The sequence below is a fragment of the Microcaecilia unicolor genome, chromosome 7 (assembly GCF_901765095.1).
Source record: "Microcaecilia unicolor chromosome 7, aMicUni1.1, whole genome shotgun sequence".
Lineage (NCBI taxonomy): Eukaryota > Metazoa > Chordata > Amphibia > Gymnophiona > Siphonopidae > Microcaecilia > Microcaecilia unicolor.
In genome coordinates, this window is record NC_044037.1 from 209,585,723 (window position 1) to 209,613,432 (window position 27,710).

The 27,710-nt window shown below is 46.5% G+C and overlaps 1 protein-coding gene across 2 annotated transcripts in view; it reads left to right on the plus strand.

Annotated features, from left to right (window-relative positions):
- Positions 1 to 27,710, plus strand: part of TFPI (tissue factor pathway inhibitor) — a 106,813-nt gene that overhangs the window by 60,993 nt on the left and 18,110 nt on the right. For both annotated transcript variants that reach the window (XM_030210107.1, XM_030210106.1), the window contains one exon: positions 5,297 to 5,473. In XM_030210107.1, the coding sequence (XP_030065967.1) occupies positions 5,297 to 5,473 (177 nt within the window). The remainder of the gene's footprint in view (positions 1 to 5,296; positions 5,474 to 27,710) is intronic.

Below are 27,710 nucleotides of genomic sequence, written 5' to 3' on the forward strand. Positions count from 1 at the left end.
TTAGGTGGTCATACGTTGTTTTCACGGCTTTTGGTAATGTGTTCCACAGTTGTGTGCTTATGTAGGAAAAACTGGATGCATAAGTTGATTTGTATTTGAGTCCTTTGCAGCTTGGGTAGTGGAGATTTAGATATGCTCGTGTGGATCCGGATGTGTTTCTGGTTGGTAGGTCTATGAGGTCTTCATGTATCCCGGGGCTTTGCTGTAGATAATTTTATGAACCAGGGTGCAGATTTTGAAAGCAATACGTTCTTTGATTGGGAGCCAATGCAGTTTTGCACTTTCAAATCACGTTTTACCAAATATAAGCCTAGCTGCCATGTTTTGAGCGGTCTGAAGTTTCTTTATAATTTGTTCTTTGCATCCCGCATAAATTCCAATGCAGTAGTCTACATGGCTTAATACCATTGATTGTATCAGGTTGCAAAATGTTTCCCTCGGGAAGAATGGTTTCACGTGTTTGAGTTTCCACATTGAGTAGAACATTTTCTTTGTTGTGGATTTCACTTGGCTCTCTATTGTAAAGTTTTGGTCGATTGTAACGCCGAGGATTCTCAGGCTGTCTGAGATAGGGAGGGTGTAATCCTGCAGTGGCTACTAGATTCTGTTAATGCTGCGGTACAAAGTATTTAAAACTAAGTGGAAAAGACTATGGAGATTAATTTATAAAATTTGCTTTTTATATTTGTATTTTGCCTATCACTAACCTACAATTCCTTCTTTAAACCCCAATCTTTAAGTTCCCAAAGCACAAAGCAAAATAGTGTTCACTTACCAGAGAAATGTCCTCTTCTCTCGGAACTTCTCAGAAGTTGAATATCTTTAGCTTTCTTTATTTTTATTAAAAATTTCTATACTGTGTATACCCATACCAAATACTTGTTCAAAGCGGTTTACATAAAAGCACATTCATAAGTAAGGCAGCATACAACAAATACAACATGGGAAGGGGCATTTTCGGTATGATATTAGATTGTAAGCTCTTTGAGCAGGGACTGTCTTTCTTCTATGTTTGTGCAGCGCTGCGTACACCTTGTAGCGCTATAGAAATGCTAAATAGTAGTAGTAGTAGTAATGTCATCAATAGAAATCAAACAAAATAAAACATGGAAAAGAAAATAAGATGATACCTTTTTTAATGGACATAACTTAATACATGTCTTGATTAGCTTTCGAAGGTTGCCCTTCTTCGTCAGATCGGAAATAAGCAAATGATGTCTAAACCCGATTTTGGACATTTTGCTGAAAACATCCAAAAATCAAGTGACAAACATGGCCGTTTTTGAACCTAGATGTTTTGTGCTCAATGCATTTTTCTTTTGTGACCATTTTCAGAACCCCCCCCCCCCCCCCCAAAAGTCCAAGGTAAAGATGCACAAAAACAATCCATTGGGACGTATGGGGGGCAGCATTCTTAATAGACTGGGCACACAGACATTCCAGCAGAGCAGTGGGGCACCCTAGGGGGTACTGCATTGGACTTCACATAAGAGATCCCAGGTACACATCTCACCATTACATACTTATAATGTATGGGAAGCCCTCCAAACCCACCAAAAACCCATCAGGCTACTCCAGGGACCTTTTTGCTGCTCTATTAGGACTAGCCAAAACACCTGAAACTGTCATAAAGGCTGTTATGTACTCTTTATTTTACATCTTTGGGGTGGGAATGGGTCAGTAACCACTGGTGGAGTAAGGGGGGGGGGGTCATGCCTTAATCACTCTCGTGGTCATCTGGAGGGCCATAATCGAACGGGGCTGGCCATCTATAAGGGCGGCCATCTGTAACTCCGGCCCCGTCAAGCGGCGTACCCGACTGTATTATCGAAACAAGATGGCCGGCCATCTTTTGTTTCGATAATACGGTCGGGGCCGGCCAAATCTCAACATTTGGCCTGCCCTTAGAGATGGCCGTCATTAGTTTTTGCCGATAATGGAAACTAATGGCGGCCATCTCAAACCCAGCCAAATCCAAGGCATTTGGTCATGGGAGGAGCCAGCATTTGTAGTGCACTGGTCCCCTCACATGCCAGGACACCAACCGGGCACCCTAGGGGGCACTGCAGTGGACTTCACAAATTGATCCCAGGCACAGAGCTCCCTTACCTTGTGTGCTGAGCCCCCCAAATCCCCCCCAAAACCCACTACCCGCAACTGTACACCACTACCATAGCCCTTAGGGATGAAGGGGGGCACCTACATGTGGGTACAGTGGGTTTTGGGGAGGTGGATGGGGATTGGAGGGCTCACATTTACCACCACAAGTGTAACAGTAAGGGGGGATGGGCCTGGGTCCGCCTGGCTGAAGTGAACTGCACCGACTAAAACTGCTCGAGGGACCTGCATAATGCTGTCATGGAGCTGGTATGACATTTGAGGCTGGCAAAAAAATGTTTTTTATAATTTTTTTGGGTGGGAGGAGGTTGGTGACCACTGGGGGCGTAAGGGGAGGTGATCCCCCATTCCCTCTGGTGGTGATATGGTCAGTTGGGGCACCTTTTTGAGGCTTGGTCGTGAACAAAAAGGGACCAAGTAAAGTCAGCCAAATGCTTGTCAGGGCCGGCTTTCTTTTTTCCATCTCTTAACCACGCCCTAGTCCTGCCTTCGGTACACTGCTGACACACCACCTTGAACTTTTGCCGGCTCTGCGACGGAAAGCAGTTGAAGCCGGCTAAAATTGGCTTTTGATTATACCGATTTGGCCGGCCTTCTCGTTCGAAAATAAGTAGGCTGGTCATTTAGTGCACCTTTTTGTGACTTAGTCATGATTGAAACAGGTCTAGATCAAAGCGTATAACTTTTAGCCCTGATGTTTTTGCTTTGTTCCTTTTATGGCAGAAAGAATTCCAAGTTTTGGGAGCGAACAAATTCCACCCACCTCCAACAAGCCCCTGACATGTCCTCTTGTGATTTGGATACACTGTAGACATACTGCATAGCAAAGCATCTTAAAAATGTGTTTCAAAAATAGCAATATGGATGTTTTAGACAAAAAAAAAAATACATCCATCTGCCGCTTTGTGATGCTTTTTGGACATTTTTCTGTTTTGAAAATGAGCCCCTGAAAGTCATTCATGAACATCCACATGCTTCTTATTACCATCTTTTTAATCTACTTAATATTATTCATTACATTTCAGCTTCCTTCCATTGAGCTACCTAAACTGAAAAAGATGTTTTTAACTTCTTAAATAGTTGTAGATTAGTTTCCATTAGTTCTGGAGTTCCTCCTTGCCAGTCAGGTTTTCAGAATATCCACAATGAATATGCATGAGATTGATTTGCATACACTGCTTCCATTATATGTAAATCTCTTTCATGCGCTTTCATTGTGGTTATCCTGACAATCGGACTGGCAATGGGTTACTCCAGAACTGAATTGGGAAACACTGTGTCACAGTTTAAGGAAAAGGTAAGCCCTTGAACCGTACTGGGTCCAACTATGGCAGGTGAGTCACTCGGGCTAGGCACAACACTAGGCAAAATACTAGATAAGGCTTGGCAGAAGACAAGACAGGCAGGACTGAACTGGACAAGGCAGACAAAAATAGAGAGACAAGGCAAACAAGGCTAGAACTGGATCCAGGCAACATAAGGCAAGGGACAAGAAAAGAGCTAGAAACAGAAAAGACAGGCAGGACAAGGACTGGAATAAGGGACAAGAGAGACAAAGCAAAGCAGGAACTCGGAGACAAGACAGGACTGGAGCTTGGCAGGAAGACACACAAGGAAATTAGGAAGACCTTACAAAGCAAAAGACCTCATTGCTAAGGCAAGGAAGCTGAGACTCACACCCTTTTGTACATATGGCTAATGATCCATTGAAAATAAAACTGATGATGTCTCTGTTATTAATTTGTAATGATGGGGTTGATAAATCGCTTGTGCAGGCTATCTGCTGATATTCAGTGGCATGTAACTGCTAAACTCGAAGCCGGCTGTTCTGTGTGTGGTCCAGGGGCACTGTCAGCACTGATATTCAGCATGTAACTGCCTAAGTTTAGCAGTTAAATTGGACCACATATGTGCCAGGCCTATCTTTATGCAGTATTACTTATGCGATTAAGTGCTGAATAATACGCTTAGGGGTCCTTTTTACTAAGGTGCGAAGAAAATGGCCTGTACTGTACTGTACTGTAGGCATGTGTTTTGGACGTGCGCAGAATCATTTTTCAGTGCACCAGTAAAAATGTCTTTTTTCTATTTTGACCGAAAATGGACGTACAGAAAATGAAAGTTGATGCGCATCCATTTTGGGTCTGAGACCTTACCGCCAGCCATTGACATAGCGGTAAGGTCTCACATGTTAACCAGGTGGTAAGGGTCTATACGTGTCAAATGCCTTTTACCACCCAGTAGCACCGCACACCAAAAAATAACAATTATTTTCTGGCGAGCATAGGAGATTTGCGCCAAAAATGAAATTACCGCCAGGCACATGCGGTAGCTGGGTGGTAACTTGGAATTGGCACATGTTGGTTATGCGTAGGCCCTAACATGGCTTTGTAAAAGGACCCCTTAACCACATAAGAGATAGCTAACTACATAAACCCAGACATTTAATGCTGGTCTACCATTGAAAATTCTGGATTAATGCCAACAGTGAGTATAAAAATGCTCACTACTGCCAGCTGAATATCGGGTCCGATATTTATAAGACAATTCAAACTTCAAGTGTTGAATATCTTGGTTTTCAACTTTGTGCATGAATTCTCAGTAGCCTGTTCTTGAACTGTTTTTGTTTCTATAGACCTAAAAGAGATAAAAATCACTTATAAATCAGGACCTTTGATTTCCATTCCATGGTAATATGCAGTCACATCATACTATTGTTGAATAAGATTTTAGGTGCCCTTTTACTAAGGTGCGTAGGCGCCTATGTGCGTCCAAAGCACATCAATTTGGAACTATCGCCCAGCTACCGCATGACCTGAGCGGTAATTCTATTTTTTATGCACGTCCGATATGCGTGGCGGCCGGTTAATGCGTGAGACCTTACCGCTAAGTGAATGTGTGGCGGTAAGGTCACAGGCCCAAAATGGATGCACACCAATTTTTATTTTGCTGTACGTCTATTTTCAGACAAAAGAAAGGCCTTTTTTGCAGGTGCACTGAAAAATGGATCTGCGCACATCCAAAACACGCACCTATAATAGCGCAGGCCACTTTTCGGCGCACCTAAGTAAAAGGACCCCTTACTTCCCAAAGATTTTTCTTATAGACTTACAAGTCAAGGAAAGCTTTTAGAGTTGAATGAGGATCCAACTAGTTAACCTGTTTTGTTATTTTCCAGAAAAGCCTGCTTTTTGCCTTTTAGAAGAAGATCCTGGCATATGCAGGGGACTTTTCACCAGGTATTTCTACAACAAAGTTTCAGAAAAGTGTGAAAAATTTAAATATGGAGGATGCCTAGGAAATGAAAACAATTTCATGAGTTTGGAAGACTGCCAGATTACTTGCCAGGACAGATGTAAGTTCTTGCATTTTCAACAATCCCAAGCTAAAGAATTTTATCTCTCCTTTGGTATTTTAACAATCTAGAGTTTATTTACTGGATGTTGAATATTGATAGTTTAACATGATGAGCTGCAAAATAAATGTGATAAAAGAAGAAGTTCATCCAACAAGGCTTGACATGACCAAATCATATTCAAGTAAATGTATTTAAAACATATTTATTCATAGAAGAAGATTTAACTAGATTTACACTTATAACAAATCATTGTATTTATGTCAGCAAAGAGTTGTATAGTACAGGATATATTTTAAAAATCTTGGGCAGGATTTACATGCATAATTTTAGGTACTGCATATATACAGGTGAAGAAAAAATAAAAACATAACATAGTAAACATAGTAGATGACGGCAGAAAAAGACCTGCACGGTCCATCCAGTCTGCTGAGGTGGAAGGAGGTGTTTCAGAGAGCTCTGCAGACTTCCAGTGGGAGGAGAGTGAGGCCTAGCTCCCTCCCCAAGGATGTGAAGGGCCTCTGGGGAGCGTTCCCCAGGACAGGCCCAGGCCATGGGGCCTCTTGGGCTCAGGGACCAGAGGGTCAGGAAAAGCGGTCCCCTCTCTTGCAGTGCCGCAGGGAGGAGGGAAAGGAGCCCTGTGGATAGAAGAGGGCCAGACTCCAAGGGAGGAAGCCAGACTGGTACCCCCCCTCGCAGCCACACGACATCCAGCAGGTGAGGGGGGGGGAGAGAGCTGGCGGAGGCCCTAGAGAAGAGCTGGTCTGAGAAGGAAAGAGTGGTAATGGAGATCTGTCAAGAGGCCCTGCCGGAGGTGGAGGAGGAAGGCAGTGAGGACAGTGACGATCTAGAGGAGGAAGAGCTTGTGGACTACTGCCATGATCCAGAGGACCCGGCCAGTGGCATAATTAAAATGGTGAAGAGAATTAAAAGTACGGAGAAGGAGGTGGTGGACCTGGGGAAGCGAGTCAAAATGGCAAAAACCCTGAGCAGGCTGGCCCCAGCAGAGCATCGCAAGACCTATATGAAAGAGGAAACCAGGTTGCTTAGGCTTCTCCAGAAAAAAGAACAGCTGCTGAGGGCCCTGAGGAAAGGCCCTGGAAATCCTCTGAGAGAACTCTTTATCAACAGAGACAGGATGGCCTCGGGGGACAGGCCCCGTCAGCCTCGGTACAGAGGAAGCAACAAACAGAGCAGGAAGGAATCAGCCCAGGCTTTGGACCCCAGAACATTGAAGCATCAGGGGAGCTGCCAGGAACTAGCACCCAAAATACATTAAAATTCATGCAATACCTTGCTAGTCAGTCGGGGCCTCTGCAGGCAGTTTCTGGAGTAAGCAGGACTGAAGGTGGGGCTGTGGAAGCCTCATTGAGAGCACCTGAGTGTGGGAGAGCAGAACAGGAAAAAAACTTTAACACTAAGACTTTTCACATTGTTGAAACAGAGGCTGGAATTTCAGGAGAGAGACCTTTTTCCACAGAAGTGGTGGTGGAAGTTGAAACAGAGAACTTGGAGGTTGTCCTGTTCCCATTGCCTGTAGTAGGAGCAGACGGCAAGGAAAAAATGCCTGCCCCAGCACAGCCTGGGAGGCCTCACCCACAAAGCTCTGAGGAGCAGGATGTTCCAGCCAATCAGCCTGCAGCAGGGCTAAGGACTGAAAGTGGAGATGTTCCAGCAGGGAGCTGCCTCTTAAAGGAGAATGCAGGAAGAAAGGCAGGTGAAGACAAGGAGTGGTTTTCGATAGAGAAAGCACAGGAGGCCACACAGTATTCCCCACAAAAAGGTTCAGAATGGCAAGGAACTGCGCTGCCGGGTGGCAGGATGCCACGCCCGCCCAGCACATTGGAGCAGGAGGTGCCAGCCAATCGGGCTGGAGGAGCAGGGATGGCCGCAGAAGAGCTGCAGTGGCCGGCAGGGGAGAATGCTACAGCGCAGGAGGATTCCCCACGTTTGGGAGAGCGAGTGGTGCTGGAGTGCGGGAAGCCATTCTTACTTGTCAAAACGGCAGAGCAGGTAGTCCCAACGAAGCAGGATGCCAGAGGGGAGACCAGTTCCCAGGAAAACAGCGGGCCCGCACAGGGAAAGCTGGAGCAGCACGTTGCAAGGAGGGACCCAGCACAGAGAGCAGGTTCCAGGGGGGAAGGAGGGGGGGAGGAGCGGGAGGTGTTTGCCTTGCAGTGTGCGCCAGAAGGAAACTTGACTGGTACCTTTGACTTTGAAGTTGGCCAGGCTGCGGGGGTGCGAGCCAGGGGGGAGTGTTCGGGCCGGGAGGGGAGGGTTGGCTCGGTGGGTGGGGGAGGGGGTCAGGGGCATTGGGAGGGAAACAAGTATTTAGGGGAACCTGCTCTCACTGTCTCTAGCGAACGTGTTGAAGGGGACAATGGCAGGTTTTTTGCTGCATTCACAAGGGGAAATGGTACAGAAGGACACTGTGAAGGCAGGGGATGTGCAAAGTCTGCTGATAGAAGGGAGAGAAGGGAGGGAGGCTGAGAGAGGGGGCAAGAGAGAGAGGGGGGGTACGGCGCAGCAGGAGCAGGGGGGTCTCAGTGCAGGAGATGGAGGAGGGGGACGGTGGGGGGGTGCTCCATCCTTTGCGGCGGTAGTAGGTGGGAGGGGCAGGCGCAGGGGGAATGGGGGGGCAGGAAGCATTGGGGAAGGATGGGGGGGAGGGTGGGGGGGCAAGGTTCCCAAAAGGAGGAATGTGATTCAGTTAAGGTGGGTGGGGGAGGGGGGATGCCAAGTAGGGATGAGGCCCTGAAGTTGGTCCTGGGTTTAGGATTTCTCCCAGAGGACCTCTATGCCTGTATCCACCCGGTGAATATCCCAGAATATGATGTTAGTTTTCTGACCCAGCGAGGCATGGAGGTCTTCTGGGAGAAATACGAGGGGGTAAGGGGGAAAGGGGATTGGAGAAACTTTAGGGCCGTACCGATCAGCAGACCTGACCTGGTGCAGGTAACCCTGCTGGTCCGAAATGAATCCATCTCAGGGGCGGACCTGGCCTTCTGGCTACAGCGGTATGCAGAATTGCGTACCCCCTTGTCCAAGCTCCCTGACCCCAGTAGGGTGTGGGCGGGAGGATGGTGTGCACAGGTTAGGCTGAAGCAGGCAGGGCACGTGACCCAGCACATTCCCTCCGCGGCGTTCATTGGCAGGGATCGGATCCTCTGCTTTTACAAGTGGCAGCCGCGGCAATGTCACAAGTGCGGGTCATTCAGACATTTTAGTATGTCGTGCCCAGTACGGCAGTGTGGGAAGTGCGGGTCTAAGGAGCATCCTACGGAGTCTTGTGCATCTATCTGGTGTAATTTGTGTGGGGGTCTGGGGCATGCATTCAGAGCTTGCCCTTGGGCCTCCCATAACGGGGGAGAGGAGGACATGGGAGGGGGCGGTCCAGTTCAGAGGGAGAGGGGGGGAGTGAATGTAGGGCGAGATCAGGTTCCCGGGGTGGGGGGGAAAGGAGCTGCGGAGGGACAGGGAGTGGGAGGTGGGGGAGGGTTGGGGGAAGGGCGGAAGTGGCAGGACGGGGCAGATGAGGGTTGGACGCGGGTGTAAAAAAAACAACGGAAGGTGACGGGGGTACGGGAGGAAGGGGGAGGGGAGGCAGGAATGGGGATAGAAGTAGAGAACAGATTTAGGGGACTGGAAGATGAGGGAGGGGGTGACGAACTGGCAGGAGAGGAAGGAGAGGATGGGGTGAGCCGGCAGGATGGGTTGGAAAGCATGGCAAATGCTGGAAAGGGAACAGCGGGTAAAAGGAAGAAGAAGAAGAAGAGGGAGAAGGTTTTGAGGAACGAAGAGGAGGAAATGGTAGTGGAGGAGGTCAGGGAGGTGGGGGGCAGATTGGGGGGGGGCTGAAGGGAGGGTGGGGGAGAAAAGGAGGGTAGGACAGGAGGCAGGGTTGAAGGCAAGAGAGGAGAGGGAGGATGGGCTGGAGGCAGGATTGATGGAGGGGGTCGAAGAAGGGGCAGAAGGGGCGGGAGAGGGGGCAGGGGGGAGGGTCAGTGGACGACTCCCAAGGAGGGAGGGAGGTGGGCGAAGAAAAGAGGAAGAAGGGGAGGAAGAAAGTAAGGAAAGGGGGGGGGGCTTTTTGAGCTAGGGGTCCGGGACTGGGCGGACGAGGAAGGGGAGGGGGAAGGGGAAGGGATCCCTGGAGGTAGTATGGAGCAGAGGGAAGGTAGCCAGGAGGGCGGGGGGTATGGAACGACACAATGATGGCGGGACTGCTGTTAACATTCGCCACACTTAATGTGGCTAGTGTCGCCTCCCAGAGGGCGAGATGCTTGGCGTTCGATGGCCTCTCTGCCGTGGCAGCGGACTGTTTTCTTCTGCAGGAGACCAGGCTGCGAACGCTGGAGGAGGTTCGGCGGGCAAAGCAGGCCTGGAGATGGGGGCCCTCTATTTGGGGTCTGGCAGGGGAACGGTATGGGGGGATAGGCATCCTCTTCAAAACCTTTAAAGTAGAGATCCAAAGGGTGGTGGAGCTGGGAATTGGGAGGTGTCTGGTGTTAGATGTGAGATTGCGGGGGGTGGCTTTGCGGGTGATTAACATCTACGGGCCACAAAGCAAACGGGGAAGGGCAGCACTGTTTGGGAAAATTCGGCTGTACCTTGACACCTCACAGCAGCTAGTGTGGGGGGGATTTTAACACAGTCCTGAAGAAGGAGGATAGGGGGGGGGGGGGAGGGCGGCGCAAGTAGGTTACGATGGGGTACGGCTAGCAGGGATCATGAAGGGAGCGGGATTGGTGGATGCGCACATAGAGTTTGGTGGTGGGACGCAGGGTTTCACTTTTGCCCGGGGCACTTGTAGAAGTAGAATCGACCGGTATTTAGTTCGGGGAGGGGCGTGTGGGAAGGCACCAAGGGTGGTAGAGGTTCATTTCTCAGACCACAAGATGGTGCTGGTCGAGCTGGGGGGAGGGGGGATTCACGGATTGGGGAAAGGATTGTGGCGTTTAAATCAGAAATGGTTGAGGGAGGGGGTGTTGTACCAGGAGTATCTGGAGTTTCTGGCAGACCAGGTATCCATTCAGGGTGTCTTCCCTTCCCTAGGGGACTGGTGGGAAGTTTTGAAACACCGCACCAGGGGGTTCTTTCTCCGTCAGGCGAGGAGGCAGGGGAGGGAGGTCACCCGGCTAGGAACTGCTCTGAGGAAGCGAAGGGACAATTTGATTTCCAGGGGAGGGAGGAGGGAGGACATTGAGGCCTTGCAGCAGGAGGTGGAACGGGTACAATACAATCGGTACTCTTCCCTCGTCTATGAGCGGGACTTCGGGAAGCTGCTCAGCCCGAACCCGTATGACTGCTGTAAGGAAAGAAGGGAGAGGAGGGTGGTAGAGGGGTTAAGGGATGAGGGGGGGGACGCTCCAGCAGTCTAGGGAAGGTATCTTGCAGGTGGTGGGGACCCACTTTGGGCGGGTCGTTTTGGACCAACGGTTGGGGGAGGAGGCCATGGCGAGGTACATTGAGGAAACCCCAGGGGTGGGTAAGGGGGGCCTCATCTTCGGGCCTTGCTGCGGCCGTGGACGCTGCGGGAGGTACAGGAGGCCATTGGGGCCTTGTGGCGCAGGACGGCGCCGGGGCCAGATGGACTCCCGGCAGAGTTCTACCAGCGGTTTAGGGATCAGTTGGCGCCAGTCTTGTTGGCAATCTGGGAGGCGGCATGAACAGGGGGATCCTTGCCTGAGTCGATGGGGGCATCAGCTTTGGTCCTCCTTAGCAAAGGCAAGGACCCCCAGGATGTGGCAAATTGGCGGCCGATTGCACTTCTGAACACCGACCGGAAGATCTTCGCTCACATGCTCCTTGCCCGCATGAGGAAGATCTCCGGGGAAGTGCTGGCAGCCCCGCAGGGGTGTGGGGTCCTGGGAAGGGGGGTGCTGGAGGCAGTGGCCTGGGTGAGGGAGGGCCTGGAACGTAGTCGGGTGGGAGAGGGCAGGCTGGTCGTGGCCTTGGACCAGGACAAGGCTTTCGACCGAGTGCAGTGGGGTTTTTTATGGAAGGTCCTAGACCACTATGGATTCCCGGGGGAATAGATCGCGCAACTTCAGTTATTGTATGCGGGGGCGCGATTCTTTCCCCTGGTGAATGGATGGAGGGGGGCGGAGGTGGGGATCTCGGCGGGGGTGCGACAGGGGTGCGCGTTGAGCCCCCTGCTGTACGCTTTCGCCATTGATCCCCTGGTGAGGAGGCTGGAAGGGGGGGGGGAGGACGGGCTCAGAGGAGTGGAGGTAGGCAAAGGGAATGTGTTGCGAGTCATCGCCTATGCGGACGATGTCACTGTCTGGGTGGCGGATCGCAGGGAGGGGAGGAGGCTGCGGGAGACCCTTGCAGCATACTCCCAGGCTTCGGGGTCTCGGGTAAACCTGGGCAAGAGCACCAGCTTGTGGGTGGGGCCGGAGGGACGGCGGTTTAATTTAGGTGGTGGGTTCCCGGATGGGATAGAGAAAATGAGGGTTTTGGGAGTGTATTTTGGGGGAGGGGATTACGGGCGGGAGAATTGGGAACAAAGGATAGCGGAGGCGAGGGAGAAGGTGGACCGCTGGAAGGGGTGGTGGATGCCCATGGAGGACCGGGTCCGGTTGCTGAAGAGCCAGGTGGTCCCCATGTTCCTGTTCCTGAGCTACATCTGTCTCCTGCCGGAACGCTGTTTCACGGCAATTTACAGCGTGTTCTTTCAACTCCTGTGGGGGAACAGGATGAACCCAGTTCGACGTAATATTACTTACCGGTCGCGGGAGGAAGGGGGGGTGGGAATGGTAAACCCAGTCTTGCTATTCTCCTCCCTCTTCATCCAGTTTAACCTGGGGCGGGCGGGGGGTCTGGATGCCCCAGGATGGGTACACAGTGTTGTCCAGTGGTGGGAGGGATTTTGGGGTCCTTGGTTGGGGGGAGGTAGGGTGGGACGGTTGCGGAAAGGGTTCCCGGAGGGGGTAGGCTACTACAAATCCTTGGTAAAGCTGGTTCGGCTGTGGGACATTATATGGGAGGAAGTTAGGGCAGGGCACAGGGAGATCTGGGTGGAGCGGGTTCACTCCCAACGCTTCTCCTCTCCCCTGGCTCTTAGGGATGCTCCGGAGCCCGTGCTGAGGCAGGGCCTGCGTTTTATTTCGTCCAAACGCATCCCACACAAGTACAGGGACATTGCTTGGCTGTCCCTACATGGCAGGTTGTATGTTAGGGCAAACCTTCGGTGTAGGAACCAGCAGGACCGAGACTGCCCGAGGGGGGAGTGTGCTGGCCGGCTGGAGACCATGGACCACTTCCTGAAGGAGTGTCCATTCTCTGTAGCGGTTTGCCGGAGAGTGGCTGCCTTGCTGGCCATCCCCAGCTTCACATCCTACACCTATGCGGACTGGGTGTATGGGAGGCAGGGGGAGACGGGGCGGCTAGAGCCAGGTACCGCCTTTCTAATCTCAGTTATTATCAGATATTGCCTATGGATGGCTCGCTGCGGGGTGTCCCTGGGCCAGGAGTGCAGGTCTGCTGAGCAGGTCTCCTGGGACGTTGTCCGAGCTGTCCAGGAAGTGGCCCGATGGGAACGGGTGGAGGTGGGGGTAAAGACCTTTGGGGTTTGGTGGAATCATGTACGCTTGAAGTTGAGTTGAATGTTTGGGGGGGGTTGGGGGGGACGGTTTTTTGTGTAAAATTTGCATTTTTGTGTAAAAGTATAGAGGGGCTGGCTTTATAACTGCACAGGGTAATGTATTGAAATTTGATTTTCCGCTTTCATTTAATAAAGGAATTCTCCAGTCTGCCCAAGAAGATAAATTCATATGTGCTACTTTTTTATTTGTACTGTCCTCTTCAGTGCACAGACCGTATAAGTCTGGCCAGCCCTATCCCCGCCTCCCAAACACCAACCCCGCCTCCCAACCACCAGCTCTGGCACAGACCCGATAAGTCTGCCCAGCACTATCCCCGCCTTCCAACTACCAGTCCCGCCTTCCACCACCAGCTCTGGCACAGACTGTATAAGTCTGCCCAGCACTATCCCTGCCTCCCACCACCGGCTCTGGCACAGACCGTATAAGTCTGCCCAGCACTAGTCCCGCCTCCCAACCACTAGTCCCAGCACAGACCGTATAAGTCTGCCCAGCACTAGCCCCGCCTCCCAACCACCAGCTCTGCCACCCATTCTAGGCTAAGTAACCTTGTAGAGTTTTCTGCCATTTTACTTACATATTACTATTAAATAATACTTAGGGCTCCTTTTACTATGCAGCAGTAAGCCCAATACGAGCTTACTGCTCGCTATAACGGAGATACCACCAGGCTAACGCAGAAGCCCGGCGGTAGTTCCCACCCCTACTGCACCATAATTTCCAGCTCTACAAAAATGTATTTATTTTTGTAGCGCCAGACTGTACCCGGCGGTAATCGGGCAGTGCCGCAATGGGTGGCAGTAATGGCTCCCCCTCGAAGTGGCCAGGCGGCAAGTGCTTTACTTGCCGCCCGGCCATGTCCTGCAGGAAAGCGAGACCTTCCCTTTTACCAGCTGTGGTAAAAGGGGGCCTCGGTATACGTGTAAAACACGTGCCGATGCCAGCACCAGCCCCCTTTTGTTGCAGCTTGGTAAAAGGGGCTCACAATTATCTTAAGCTATGTTGATGTTACTGTGCATTGAAAATGTTCAAGCTAAAACACAGTAAGATATCATCATTCAAATGATACAATTAACAATGTGTCAGAATGTCGTTGTGAATGCTCAAAGTGTCCACCCCCAGCTTTAACACAGGCCTTCAGGCTCTTTAGGAAGTTCTTAACAGCCTTGTCAATTGGTCCCTGTGGCAAGCTGTCCCAGATCATCTGCAGCACTTCTTTCAGTTTGACTATTGTTTGTGGCTTTGGGTGGAGCTTGTGATAGGTCTCCCACATTGCTTCCTAGAAAAATGTCTATACTACTGTGATGTCATTAACAATAAGCTTGTACCTCATTTTTTATAAAGGTAGTTTTACAGTTCAAACAGTTTTCAACATGCGAAAGTCGCTGAGTGGTCACACAAAAACGTCTATAACTTAGCCGTGTTTAAAGATAATCTCATTCCACTCAGCACATAAACATAGATAGTAACTACAAATAAAGCTGTAAAAGTTCACTTTCAAATTCCAGGCAGTTGCTGAGAAAACAGCAAAAAACAACTCTAGGGGATTACATTTTTTTTACATCACCCTGTAGGTTGATTTTCAGCCACCTTAACGTTATGTACTTAAGTTTATAATGTACTTAAATTTCCCTGCATAAAAATATTAAGATCAATATTCAGTGACACTTATCCAGGTTGAAGTGACTCCTCCCCAGATATGTGCTGCTCAGCAGGTCCAGCCATTGATTTCTAGCTGCATTATCTGTGGAATTATCCTTATTGCAAAGCTATGGGAGTATATCCCTAGCTTTAAGATACCAGAAGCAAAACTTCTCCCTGCAGGAGAACCCCGGGAAGCCCTTTGGATTACGTGGTGACCCAGTGACTCCCCTTATCCTTTAAAAGAGTGGGAGGAGGATCACAATATTTTTCAGTTTTGGACTAGATCCATAAGTTTTATGCAAAACTGATTATGGATTCTATCTTTGATAAATGTATAGCTGTCTTGAAAATTTTACTGCTATAGGTCGAATGGTTCTGGAAATAATGAGCATATTTTTCAAAGGCATTTCTGTGCGCAAGAAAGCAGCAAGGCAAGTGGTCCACCAAATCCAATGTGGAAGATAAAACAGAGAGACAGACCTTGTAGAAAACAGTCTTTATTCTTAGCTAAAGGCTCCCAGGGATTAAACCACATGTGCCTAACATGGCCATGTTTCATCTGAAAACCAGCTGTGTCATGGGCAAGATTATTTTATTTATTTGGATTTTGCTTACACCTTTTTCAGTAGTAGCTTAAGGTGAGTTACATTCAGGTACACTGGGCATTTCTCTGTCCCTGGAGGGCTCACAATCTAATGGCACCTTTTACTAAGCGGCAGTAAGCCCAACATAGGCTTATCACTCACTAAACAGGAAGTATGGCCGGGTTACCACAGCAGCCCTGCGGTACTTCCCACCCCTAGTGTGTGCCATATCTGGCTGGGGTGTACCCGGGGTGTACCCAGCAGTAATCAGGCAGTGCCATGTGCTACCCGGTTACCGCCACCTCAATGGGTGATGGAAAAGGACCCCCCCCCCCCCCCCCCAAAATGGCCACACGGCAAGTATTGTACTTGCCGCACGGCCATTTATTGCAGGAAAGAAAAACATCCCTTTTACTCACTGCTGTAAGGGGGTCTCAGGACCAGGGGCTTAGCCAGACTTCGGCGGGGGGGGGGGGACCAGAGCCCAAGGTGAGGGGGCTCATTTTATCTTCCCGGCACCGCCGACCCCTCCACCACTTTTGACCCCTCCCGGATTCTGTGTGAGTCCTCCTGACGTCCTGCACGTAGGAATGTAGGAACGTAGGAACGTGCAGGACATCAGGACTCACACAGAAACAGAATCCTTCCAGATCAGCAACACACCGGAGACCGGCGCTGAAGAGAACTTCAGGTACCTGATGGCGAAGGGGGAGGGTTGGTGGCAGTGGCGGGAGGGGGATCGAAAGATTTGACGGCAGGGGGCCAGGTCCAGATCTGTGGGGGCCCATGCCCCCGTGGCCCCACGTAACTACGTCCCTGCTCAGGACGCATGAAAAACACAGGCAGGTGCAGGCCCCCTTTTGCTGCAACTTGGTAAAAGGGGTCCTCAGTTCATACCTGAAGCAATAGAGGGTTTAGTGACTTGCCCAAGATCTCAAGGATCAGCAGTCAGATTTAAGCCAGCCACCTCTGGATGTCAAGACTGGGGCTCTGACTAGGATACTTTTCCACTACTAGAAGAGCAAATATAAATACCTTCAGAAACATTTAAAATAAGAGAATTCAAATACACTAAAAACAAGGATTCATTACTGAAAGAGTCACATTCAAGAATAAATAAACTTTAAAACTTGGTCAAACCAAAGTTCACTACATCTAAATCATTAAAAGAGCACATATATAAATGAAGATAACTAAAAAGTACACTTAAACTAAAAAATAACAAAGAAAAATGTCTTACTCAGCTGGTGTAAAACCACAGACTTCAGCATGGCTGGTCCAACAGATAAAAGTGAAGCAAGCACCGGACTACAGGTGTTAAAACAGTCAGTAACCAAAAATATATCAAAAACTTGAAAGCCGACAATAAGAAGTAACTACTGCTCGTGGATGCATTTGTATAAATAGTAAAACAAACTAACTTATAAACACTGGACATGCCATGCATGCATAATTAACATTAGTAGTCAAAAACATATTAAAACATCTTTTTCAAAAATATACAACTTTTCAAAAGGTTGGCAACAGCTGAAAACAGTGGTACATACTCATAAAAATAATTTAAAATAGTGCTAACAGTTTGTAGTGGTAAAAAAAAAATGGCAGTTCTGACAACAGGTAAAAATGCAAAAATATCTAAACACAAAGGGCCCTGTTTACAAAGGAATATTACAGGCATCTACACAGTTAGCGCATGCTAACTTTTAGCGTGCGCTAAAAATGCTGGTGCACGTTTGTAAACAGGGACCAAAGTATCCAAGAAAATCTTGAGTTGTTCAACGTTCCATAACTATAAAAATCACTGAAGAAGAACATCTCAAACAATATTTTAAAAAAGGTTAAATTCATTAAAAACATGGTGGAACACATTGAAAGCGATTTTATGCGTTACAATGCTGCAAAAGTGAATATTAAAAAAGTCACAGAAACACATGGGGTGTTACTTTGTTAAACCTATAAATAAATCTTTGTCTGTAAAAGCAGTCTATCCAGATCTCTCCCCCCCCCCCCCCCCCCCCCCCCCCCCCTCCAACTCCCATGAGGGACATTGCTTGCTGAGTAGAAAGAAACTGTAATCTTCAAACATATGGCTCTTTTCTATTGAATGCTGCACAAGTGAATTTTCCACTACCATCCTCTTGAGTGCATTTTTATGTTCTTGAATGGGTTTGTTAAATGGTCAAATGGTCTTACCTATGTAAAGCAACCCACAGGGGCACATAACACCGCTGCAAGATTGATCTATGGTAAATCGAAGTTCGCCAGCTCCAGACCACTATGAGAAAAACTGCACTGGCTACCTGTCAAGGATCGTATAATATTTAAAATTTGCGCCCTGGTGCACAAAATCCTTAACGGCGAAGCTCCAGCTTATATGGTTAATCTTATCCTCTTACCACCAAGGAATTTGAGCAAATCTTCCCGATCCTACTTACATCTCCACTGTCCCTCGTGTAATGGCCTCAAGAATAAAACCAGCCACACATCTACCGTTCCCTATATCAGCGCCCGTTTGTTGAATAGTTTACCCAACACAGTAAAAGCTACCTCCGATCAACAATCTTTCAGAATTTCATTGAAGACCGTTTTATTTAGGACAGCTTACACTGCAGTCCCGCACTGCCTTAGTGTTTTCTTACCTGTTACTGTTATGTGACCGTACTGCATTCCTTACCACCTTACTCTGTTCTCTCCCTCTGTCTCTCCCCACCACTGCCTCGCCCTTAAAGTGTCTGTTTATTACTAGATTGAAGTGTCTTTGTATACTGCTGTTAGCCTTTTTGAACTAATGTAAGCCACATTGAGCCTGCCCATGGGTGGGAAAGTGTGGGATATAAATGCCATAATAAATAAATAAATAAACAAACAAACAAACAATAGAAGTCACACCTGGGCTCCTGCAATTAGTAAAGCTTCTAAGTTCATATGTTTCTGCAGCGGTGGAATGAACAAAGGTCTCAATGTAGAGATACACTACTCCAACCAAAAGAAAGGGAACCTAATAACAAAGTAGTGTGTGCATTGCCATTCACACACCTATCAAGACACATTATCAAGATTCTGCATAAACACTGGCACATTATCCAGGGGATTGAGCACTATCAGACCAAAGACATTATGATTGCTCACAAGAAAGGCAGAAATTTGAAGGATATGCTGGTCCATTCTGCCCTCCCTGGAACAAGTTGTCAGCCCATTCGGAGATCTGCTGGGGATTAAACGTGTGGCACATATTCCATATATAAAGTTAATAAGACATTTGTTGTTTCTGTGGGTAATGAAATAATGTCCCAAACTGCCAGCCTGCTTTGAGGTTTTATAGTATATTAGCATTAATCCTTTAGAAATTGCAGGTAAAAACAGCTAGTTCCACAAGACGTGGAACGATTGGAAAGTACCCAGTATCGAGGCAGAATGAATATGTCTAAAGAAGAGTTTCTGGCGGTCCAGAATCTGAAAACAGAAACATCTATTGTCATCAGGAAGGTGGACAAAGGTGGAGCCATCGTGGTACTCAATATAGCATATTATATGGAGGAAATTCATCAACAATTGGCTGACACTAGTACGTATTGCAAGCTGAGTGAGGACCCCACTTAAGATCTGTTGAGAAGGGTCCAGGATTTAACTAAAACAGCCATGCAACAGGGATTTCTGACAAAAAAACAAAGTCAATTCCTTTGTCCAGTTCACCCAGTGATACCTATCTTCTATACAGTTCCTAAGATTTATAAAAAAATTGGATGCTCCTCCGGGTAGACCTATAGTGTCTTCCAGAAACTCTCTATTAGAAAGAGTTTGTAAGTTTGCGGATTTCTTTTTACGTCCTTTAGTACAAGAAATTCCTGAATACATTAAAGACACTTCTCATTTTCTTCAGATCTTGGGCAGATTACAGCCGAATGAAAACGCCTTGCTCATCACCCTTGATGTACACTCTTTGTATACCTCTATCCCACAGAGGAAAGCTTTGGAAGCAGTAGAGAAAGCCTTGGAAAAGCAACCTCGTCCTCATGTAGTTCCTATGGATTTTTTAATCAGATTGATAGAACTGGCGCTATATAATAACCACTTTACCTTTGATGATGAACTTTACCTTCAGATTTCGGGCATTGCCATGGGGGCTTCAATTGCCCTCTCTATCGCAAACATCTTTATGGGCCAGTTCGAATAGCAGTATGTTTACACCTCTTTGGGGTTTTCTAAGGCTGTTTTCTGGGGTCGCTATATTGATGATGTCTTCTTGTTGTGGCAAGGTACGGGAGATGAACTTCTGGAATTTGTTCAGGGTTTGAATAGCTGCCATGCTACTATCAAGTTCGAATGTAATTTTCATTCTATGCACATTAACTTCCTGGATGTATTGGTTAAGAAAGATTGTGGGGCTTTTAGAATGGATGTGTTTGTCAAACCCACAGACAGAAATTCGTTGTTGAGGTTTGATAGTATGCATCCTTATCATCTAAAATGCAGCTTGCCTTATTCTCAGTTCCTTCGATATCGAAGGATCTGTGACACCTCTCAATAGTATCAAGAATCAGCAATTAAGTTAAAAAGTAAATTTAAGGAAAGAGGCTATCCAGACAAGCTTGTCCAACAATCTTATAAAAGAGCTTTGTTTAACCACCAGGAGTTTTTATTACAACAGGATCAGCATAAGGTTGTGAAGAGGGATGCAAAGGTAACCTCTTGTGTTTTGAAATATTTGAATAGATCTCCACAGATTGCTGCTGTTTTAAGAAAACATTGGAACATTATGCTTACTCATCAAACGTTTTGTGATCATCATCTTATGCAGTCCTTTGCCCGTAACCACAATTTACAGGATCAACTAAGTTATGCAGATGTGTGGTCAACAGGTCAGCATATAGAAAGAAATCATCAAAGATGTGGTCACTGTTCTATTTGTCCGATCTCTGTGGAAGGTTCCAGCTTTGGGTCTTCAGTTGGCAAGCTTTTCAGTTTGAGATCTAATATGTCATGTGATTCTAAAAACATGATATACGTACATCTTCCGTTGTCTTTGTGATTTTCTGTACGTGGGACATACTACATGTCAATTCAAGACCAGAATTATTGAACACCGGCACTGTGTAACACATTTGAAATTAGAAGCACCGATGACACGCCATTGTGCTGAAGCTCAACATCAATTTGAGCAACTACAATGTATGGTCATTGACCAAGTTAGATTGGGTAAGAGAGGGGGGATATTAAAAATATCTTTTGGCAAAAGGAACAACACTGGATATACTTATTGGACACAGTTGAACCAAAAGGTCTTAATAACAGTATTGAATGGAATGCCTATTATTGATTTGACATAGACCACTGCTTGAGGCGTGGCTATGTTTGTTGATAGGTTGAGCTATCCTGTTGAGTGATTGGTTAGTTTATGATATTCATGACGCTTGAGGGTATAAATGCCTGGGCATCGTCGATTCTCTCTGCGCCATCTTTGTGAAACCAGCGACTAGGACTCAGATTCTTTTGTTGTTTTGATTTTGGATTTATTGCAGCACCCTTCCTGAAGCAGCCAAAAGTTTGGCAAAACAAGGTGCACTTGTTGAAGGGTCAAGAGTGACTGAGTTATAGATTGAAGTAAAGAAGGAGTACTGGAACACCTCTCCGATCAAGTTGTTGTCAGCCTATTTCCTCAGGGTTTACTACAGCCTTTAGTTAAGTATTGGGGTTTTTTTTGTGGACTACAAGCGTTTAATCTTAAAGGGTTGATTATACAGTGGTGGAAATAAGTATTTGATCCCTTGCTGATTTTGTAAGTTTGCCCACTGACAAAGACATGAGCAGCCCATAATTGAAGGGTAGGTTATTGGTAACAGTGAGAGATAGCACATCACAAATTAAATCCGGAAAATCACATTGTGGAAAGTATATGAATTTATTTGCATTCTGCAGAGGGAAATAAGTATTTGATCCCCCACCAACCAGTAAGAGATCTGGCCCCTACAGACCAGGTAGATGCTCCAAATCAACTCGTTACCTGCATGACAGACAGCTGTCGGCAATGGTCACCTGTATGAAAGACACCTGTCCACAGACTCAGTGAATCAGTCAGACTCTAACCTCTACAAAATGGCCAAGAGCAAGGAGCTGTCTAAGGATGTCAGGGACAAGATCATACACCTGCACAAGGCTGGAATGGGCTACAAAACCATCAGTAAGACGCTGGGCGAGAAGGAGACAACTGTTGGTGCCATAGTAAGAAAATGGAAGAAGTACAAAATGACTGTCAATCGACAAAGATCTGGGGCTCCACGCAAAATCTCACCTCGTGGGGTATCCTTGATCATGAGGAAGGTTAGAAATCAGCCTACAACTACAAGGGGGGAACTTGTCAATGATCTCAAGGCAGCTGGGACCACTGTCACCACGAAAACCATTGGTAACACATTACGACATAACGGATTGCAATCCTGCAGTGCCCGCAAGGTCCCCCTGCTCCGGAAGGCACATGTGACGGCCCGTCTGAAGTTTGCCAGTGAACACCTGGATGATGCCGAGAGTGATTGGGAGAAGGTGCTGTGGTCAGATGAGACAAAAATTGAGCTCTTTGGCATGAACTCAACTCGCCGTGTTTGGAGGAAGAGAAATGCTGCCTATGACCCAAAGAACACCGTCCCCACTGTCAAGCATGGAGGTGGAAATGTTATGTTTTGGGGGTGTTTCTCTGCTAAGGGCACAGGACTACTTCACCGCATCAATGGGAGAATGGATGGGGCCATGTACCGTACAATTCTGAGTGACAACCTCCTTCCCTCCGCCAGGGCCTTAAAAATGGGTCGTGGCTGGGTCTTCCAGCACGACAATGACCCAAAACATACAGCCAAGGCAACAAAGGAGTGGCTCAGGAAGAAGCACATTAGGGTCATGGAGTGGCCTAGCCAGTCACCAGACCTTAATCCCATTGAAAACTTATGGAGGGAGCTGAAGCTGCGAGTTGCCAAGCGACAGCCCAGAACTCTTAATGATTTAGAGATGATCTGCAAAGAGGAGTGGACCAAAATTCCTCCTGACATGTGTGCAAACCTCATCATCAACTACAGAAGACGTCTGACCGCTGTGCTTGCCAACAAGGGTTTTGCCACCAAGTATTAGGTCTTGTTTGCCAGAGGGATTAAATACTTATTTCCCTCTGCAGAATGCAAATAAATTCATATACTTTCCACAATGTGATTTTCCGGATTTAATTTGTGATGTGCTATCTCTCACTGTTACCAATAACCTACCCTTCAATTATGGGCTGCTCATGTCTTTGTCAGTGGGCAAACTTACAAAATCAGCAAGGGATCAAATACTTATTTCCACCACTGTAGGTGGCTCTGGGGTATAAAGAGAGTGCAGGCTTGCACGAGTGTTTGAACGGGGGGATGTCCCTGCATTTGGAATGATTCATTTGAGTCAGGTACAGTCTGTAGCAGGTGTTTCCTGCTCTATTGGTTTGGTGTAAGGTGTCTCTCACTAGGTGATAAGTTAGGAGGAAAAGAGTTTTTTTAAATCATTTGTTTTTCTCATGTATAGTGAGTTTTTGCGTTTGATTCTTTTTTCTCTTTTTCTCCTTACTGGAACCAGTGATATTAATTCACTCCTAAGTTGATGGTGGTGTTTTCAATACTATTTGTATTTTCCCTATCTGGAGCTTTGAGGTTCCCATTTGTGTAATTTGATATTACGGATTTTTTTATTGGAATCTTTAATATACCTCAGGGAGACACCCTCAAACCAAGTTTTCAAACTTCCTTGAGTAGGTAAAATATATCCTCAGGAGACTGCAAAGATGACACGATAAGACAATAATGCTGTGTGGTCTAGAAGATTTATTAAACCTTAACTTGACACGGCCATGTTTCAGCCCAGTGGCCTGCCTCAGGAGTCTTCTTGTGTCATACAGATTGGTCTGTCTGTATCTCTGGTTATGATGGAATGTATCAAAACTTTGTGGTGATAACCAAATAAAAATATATTTAAAAGAGGGCAGGAAGCACTATTGATAGCACCGAATGCTCATGCTGTAGAAAACTTCTCAAGACTTGTGAAGCTCAGTCTACAGTCTAAAGAACCAACATACACTTGCACCTGCTCAGGAACAGGTATAAATGTACAATATAGAGAATAGATGATCACACATGCTTTGTAAAGTATGTACATAGATCATGCCTCTGCCCAAGCTCTGCCTAAACCTTTCCCTAGCAAGCAGGAGTAGTGGCTGACTAAAAAATGAATCCAACGCTGGAGATACTGTAAGGGGACAGCAGCATTTGTTTCCTGTTTGAATGCATGCATTTTGGCTGCTTTTATTGCACTCCCCAGTGAGCGCCATCGAGCAGGAGCTAGTCGAAAGGGCCAAAACACCACGCTGAAGGGGATGATATCAGAAACGTTGAGTCAGAAATTCCGCTCTACTACTACTACTAATGGGATCTTGAAGACGATCCACTACTGCAGTCCATGCCAGCTGCAACCTGCAAGTATTTGCTCAAATTGAAAACTCTTTCACACAGTGCTCATACTGCTTGATGTTGCTTAACTCTACATTTATTCACTGCTCAAATTGAAAAAAATCTTTTCACACAATGTTCACACTGCCTGTCGCTGCTTATTACTACAATTACTTACTGCTTAATGTTCATACTGCTTGATGCTGATTTTGATTAATGCTGACACCACTGATACTACATTGATTCACTGCTTAATGCTCAAACTGCTCAGTGTTGACATTGTGTAATGCTGATACATTTGTTCACTGCTTGATAATATATCAATTCATTGCCTAATGCTCAAACAGCTTAATGTTGATAATGTGTAATGCTGATAAACTTGTTCAATGCTTAATGCTCATAGTGTTTAATGTTGATACTGTTTAATTTTGATTCTGCCTGATGATCACACAAAATTCCATTCACTAACACCATACCATACTAACACTAATACCGAAGCATGATGTATAACCTGTTAAATACCTTCTAAATGCTTACTAGGCATCCCATAGTTCTATACTGCATCTTGAACTGTAATTTGCTAAACGCTCCCTAAATAACTATCACTGATATGAACCCCAACAAATTATTATTCCTAATTACCTATTGTCTCTCCCTAACCCACCACGCACCCACAACCCTTAATATAGATAACACTACACCCACAATTCACAAACCACCCACACAACCCATACGTAACATGCCCATCCAAAAAAAATGAATCAACGACACGAAAAAACTACTAGCCACATTCACCGTCAACAGAAAGGAAAGAAAGGATATAGCAAACTCAAACATCAAGAAGACAGACAGCTGATAAAAATTAACACTACTCCAAACTCAACTGAACACCACTACCAACAAATACAAATAGGATACATCAATGCCAGATCGGCAGTCAATAAAACCACGATATTAACTGACTGGATCACAAATGACCATCTCGACTTCCTACTTATCAGCAAAACTTGGATCCATGACCCCAAAGATCCAATAATACTAGAGATCTGTCCTCTAGGATACAAAATTGCCCACTGGACAAGAGAAGGAAAAAGAGGAGGAGGCATAGCAATAATTTATAAATCTCAATTCACAGTCACAACAACAGCAGAATCTATTCTTCCTCAACTCGAAATAGCCTCAGTCAGAATCAACCACTCCAACCTACGTGATCACCTAAATCTAATCTTATTTTACAGACCCCTGGGCAATTGGCAAGACTCACAAACGCACTTTCTGGACTTCGTATCAAATACTTGTGTTTCCACCCAGAACCTTCTCATAGCAGGAGACATCAATCTTCACCTTGAAGATACTAACTCAAGCAATGTACGCGAATGCAAAGACTTCCTGCAACTATGGGAGCTCCAATGGCCAAACATACAACCCACCCATAACAAAGGACATACACTAGACATCATCACCCATAAATTCTCATCAGAACCAAATCTCACACTAATAGACACAAAATGGACAGCCAGGCCATGGTCCGACCACTACAGTGCAAACCTTTCCCTCCACTGGAATACAAGAAAGACACAACAAACACAAATACAACAAACATATACTACGAGAGGCAAAATAGACCCACTAACATTCTGGCAACAATTCTACACTGACGAATGGACAATACCTACAGACTCACCCCAATTTCTCCAAGAATGGAATAACAGATGCAGAACAATACTAGACAATATAGCACCACTTCAAACCAGAACCTCACATAGAAAAAACTCAATACCATGGTTTAACGAAGAATTGAAAGAACTAAAAACACAGGTCAGAAGATTAGAAAGAGCATGGAGCAAGAAAAAAGACAAAAACACACACAAAGACTGGAAACTACAAAGAAAATACAAATACACTATCAGACAAACTAAAATGACCTATTACAAAACCAAAATAGGACCAAACTACAAGGATACACACAAACTCTTCTCACTCGTAAACAATCTTCTAAATACTACCACGTTCACCTCCAACAACTCAGATACCCCATCAGCAACCAACCTTGCAAACTACTTCAATGAAAAAATCATAAAGCTCCGACTCATGATACCCACCAATACAACGGACTACACAAATATCCTTGAATGTCTAGACCCAAAACCCGGAGAATGCCCAGCAGATCGATCATGGACCGACTTTGACACGCTCTCATCAAATGAAATCTCACATTGGCTCAGAAGATACGCCAAATCGCAATGCAGATTAGACATCTGCCCTAATAGTCTAATAAGATCCGCACCCAAACAATTCAAAATAGACCTCACGAACCACGTAAATCACAGGCTTCAAAATGGACTCTTTCCCATGGATAAATGAAGCATCCTACTCACTCCGCTGCCGAAAGATGCTAAGAAAAGCACAATGGACCTAACCAACTATCACCCAGTAGCATCTATTCCACTCATGACCAAACTCATGGAAGGCATGGAGGGGCATAATTGAACGAAAACGCCTATCTCCATGGGCGTTTATCTCTAAGAACGGGTCCGTGAAGGGGTGGACCGAACCGTATTTTGGGAAAAAATAGACGCCCATGTTTTATTCAACAATGTGTGAGCTGGGCGTTTTTGTTTTTCAGCGATAATGGAAAATGAAAGCGCCCAGCTCAAAAACGAATAAATCCAAGGCATTTGTTCGTGGGAGGGGCCAGGATTCGTAGTGCACTGGTCCCCCTCACATGCCAGGACATCAACTGGACACCCTAGGGGGCACTTTTACAAAAACAAAAAAAAAGGTAAAAGAGCTCCCAGGTGCATAGCACCCTTCCCTTGTGTGTTGAGCCCCCCAAATCCCCCTCAAAACCCACTGCCCACAAGTCTACACCATTACTATAGCCCTAAGGGGTGAAGGGGGGCACCTACATGTGGGTACAGTGGGTTTGGGGGGTTGGACGACTAATAAGCATTAAGCAGCACAATTGTAACAGGTAGGGGGGATGGGCCTGGGTCCACCTGCCTGAAGTCCACTGCACCCCCTAACAACTCCTCCAGTGACCTGCATACTGCTGTCAGGGAGCTGGGTATGACATTTGAGGGTGAAAATAAAAAGTTGTGAAACATCATTTTTTGTGGTGGGAGGGGGTTAGTGACCACTGGGGGAGTCAGGGGAGGTCATCCCCGATTCCCTCCAGTGGTCATCTGGTCATTTAGGGCACTTTTTGGGGCCTTATTCGTGAAAAAACAGGGTCCAGGAAAAGTGTCCTAAATTCTAGCTAAAAACGCATACTTTTTTCCCATTATCGGTGAAATGCGCCCATCTTTGTTCGGCAGATAACCACGCCCCAGTTCCGCCCCCATCAACTTTGTCCGCATCCGCGACGGAGTGCAGTTGAAAACGTCCAAAAATCGGCTTTCGATTATACCGCTTTATTCGTTTTTGTGAGATAAACGTCCATCTCCCGATTTAGGTCGGAACTTGGGCGTTTTTCTCGTTCGATTATAAGCACGATAGTGACAAAACAACTTACTAAATACCTAAATAAACACTCAATTCTGCATGAGTCTCAATCAGGATTTCGGTCGAATCATAGCACCGAAACTGTTCTAGTGTCCGCAATGAACTCATTCAAACAGGCAATTGCGACTGGCAACAACATTCTCCTCTTACAATTCGATATGTCCAGTACCTTTGACATGGTTAACCACGATATACTAATACATATACTAGAATACTTCGGAGTAGGAGGCACAGTTCTCAAATGGTTCAAAGGATTCCTGACCACAAGATCATACCAAGTCACAACGAACGTGGACAGATTACCCCCATGGATACCTGAATGTGGAGTCCCCCAGGGATCCCCCCTCTCACCAATCTTATTCAACCTAATGATGATACCTCTAGCCAAACTACTAGCCAATCAAAACCTCAACCCCTACATATATGCAGATGACATCACAAT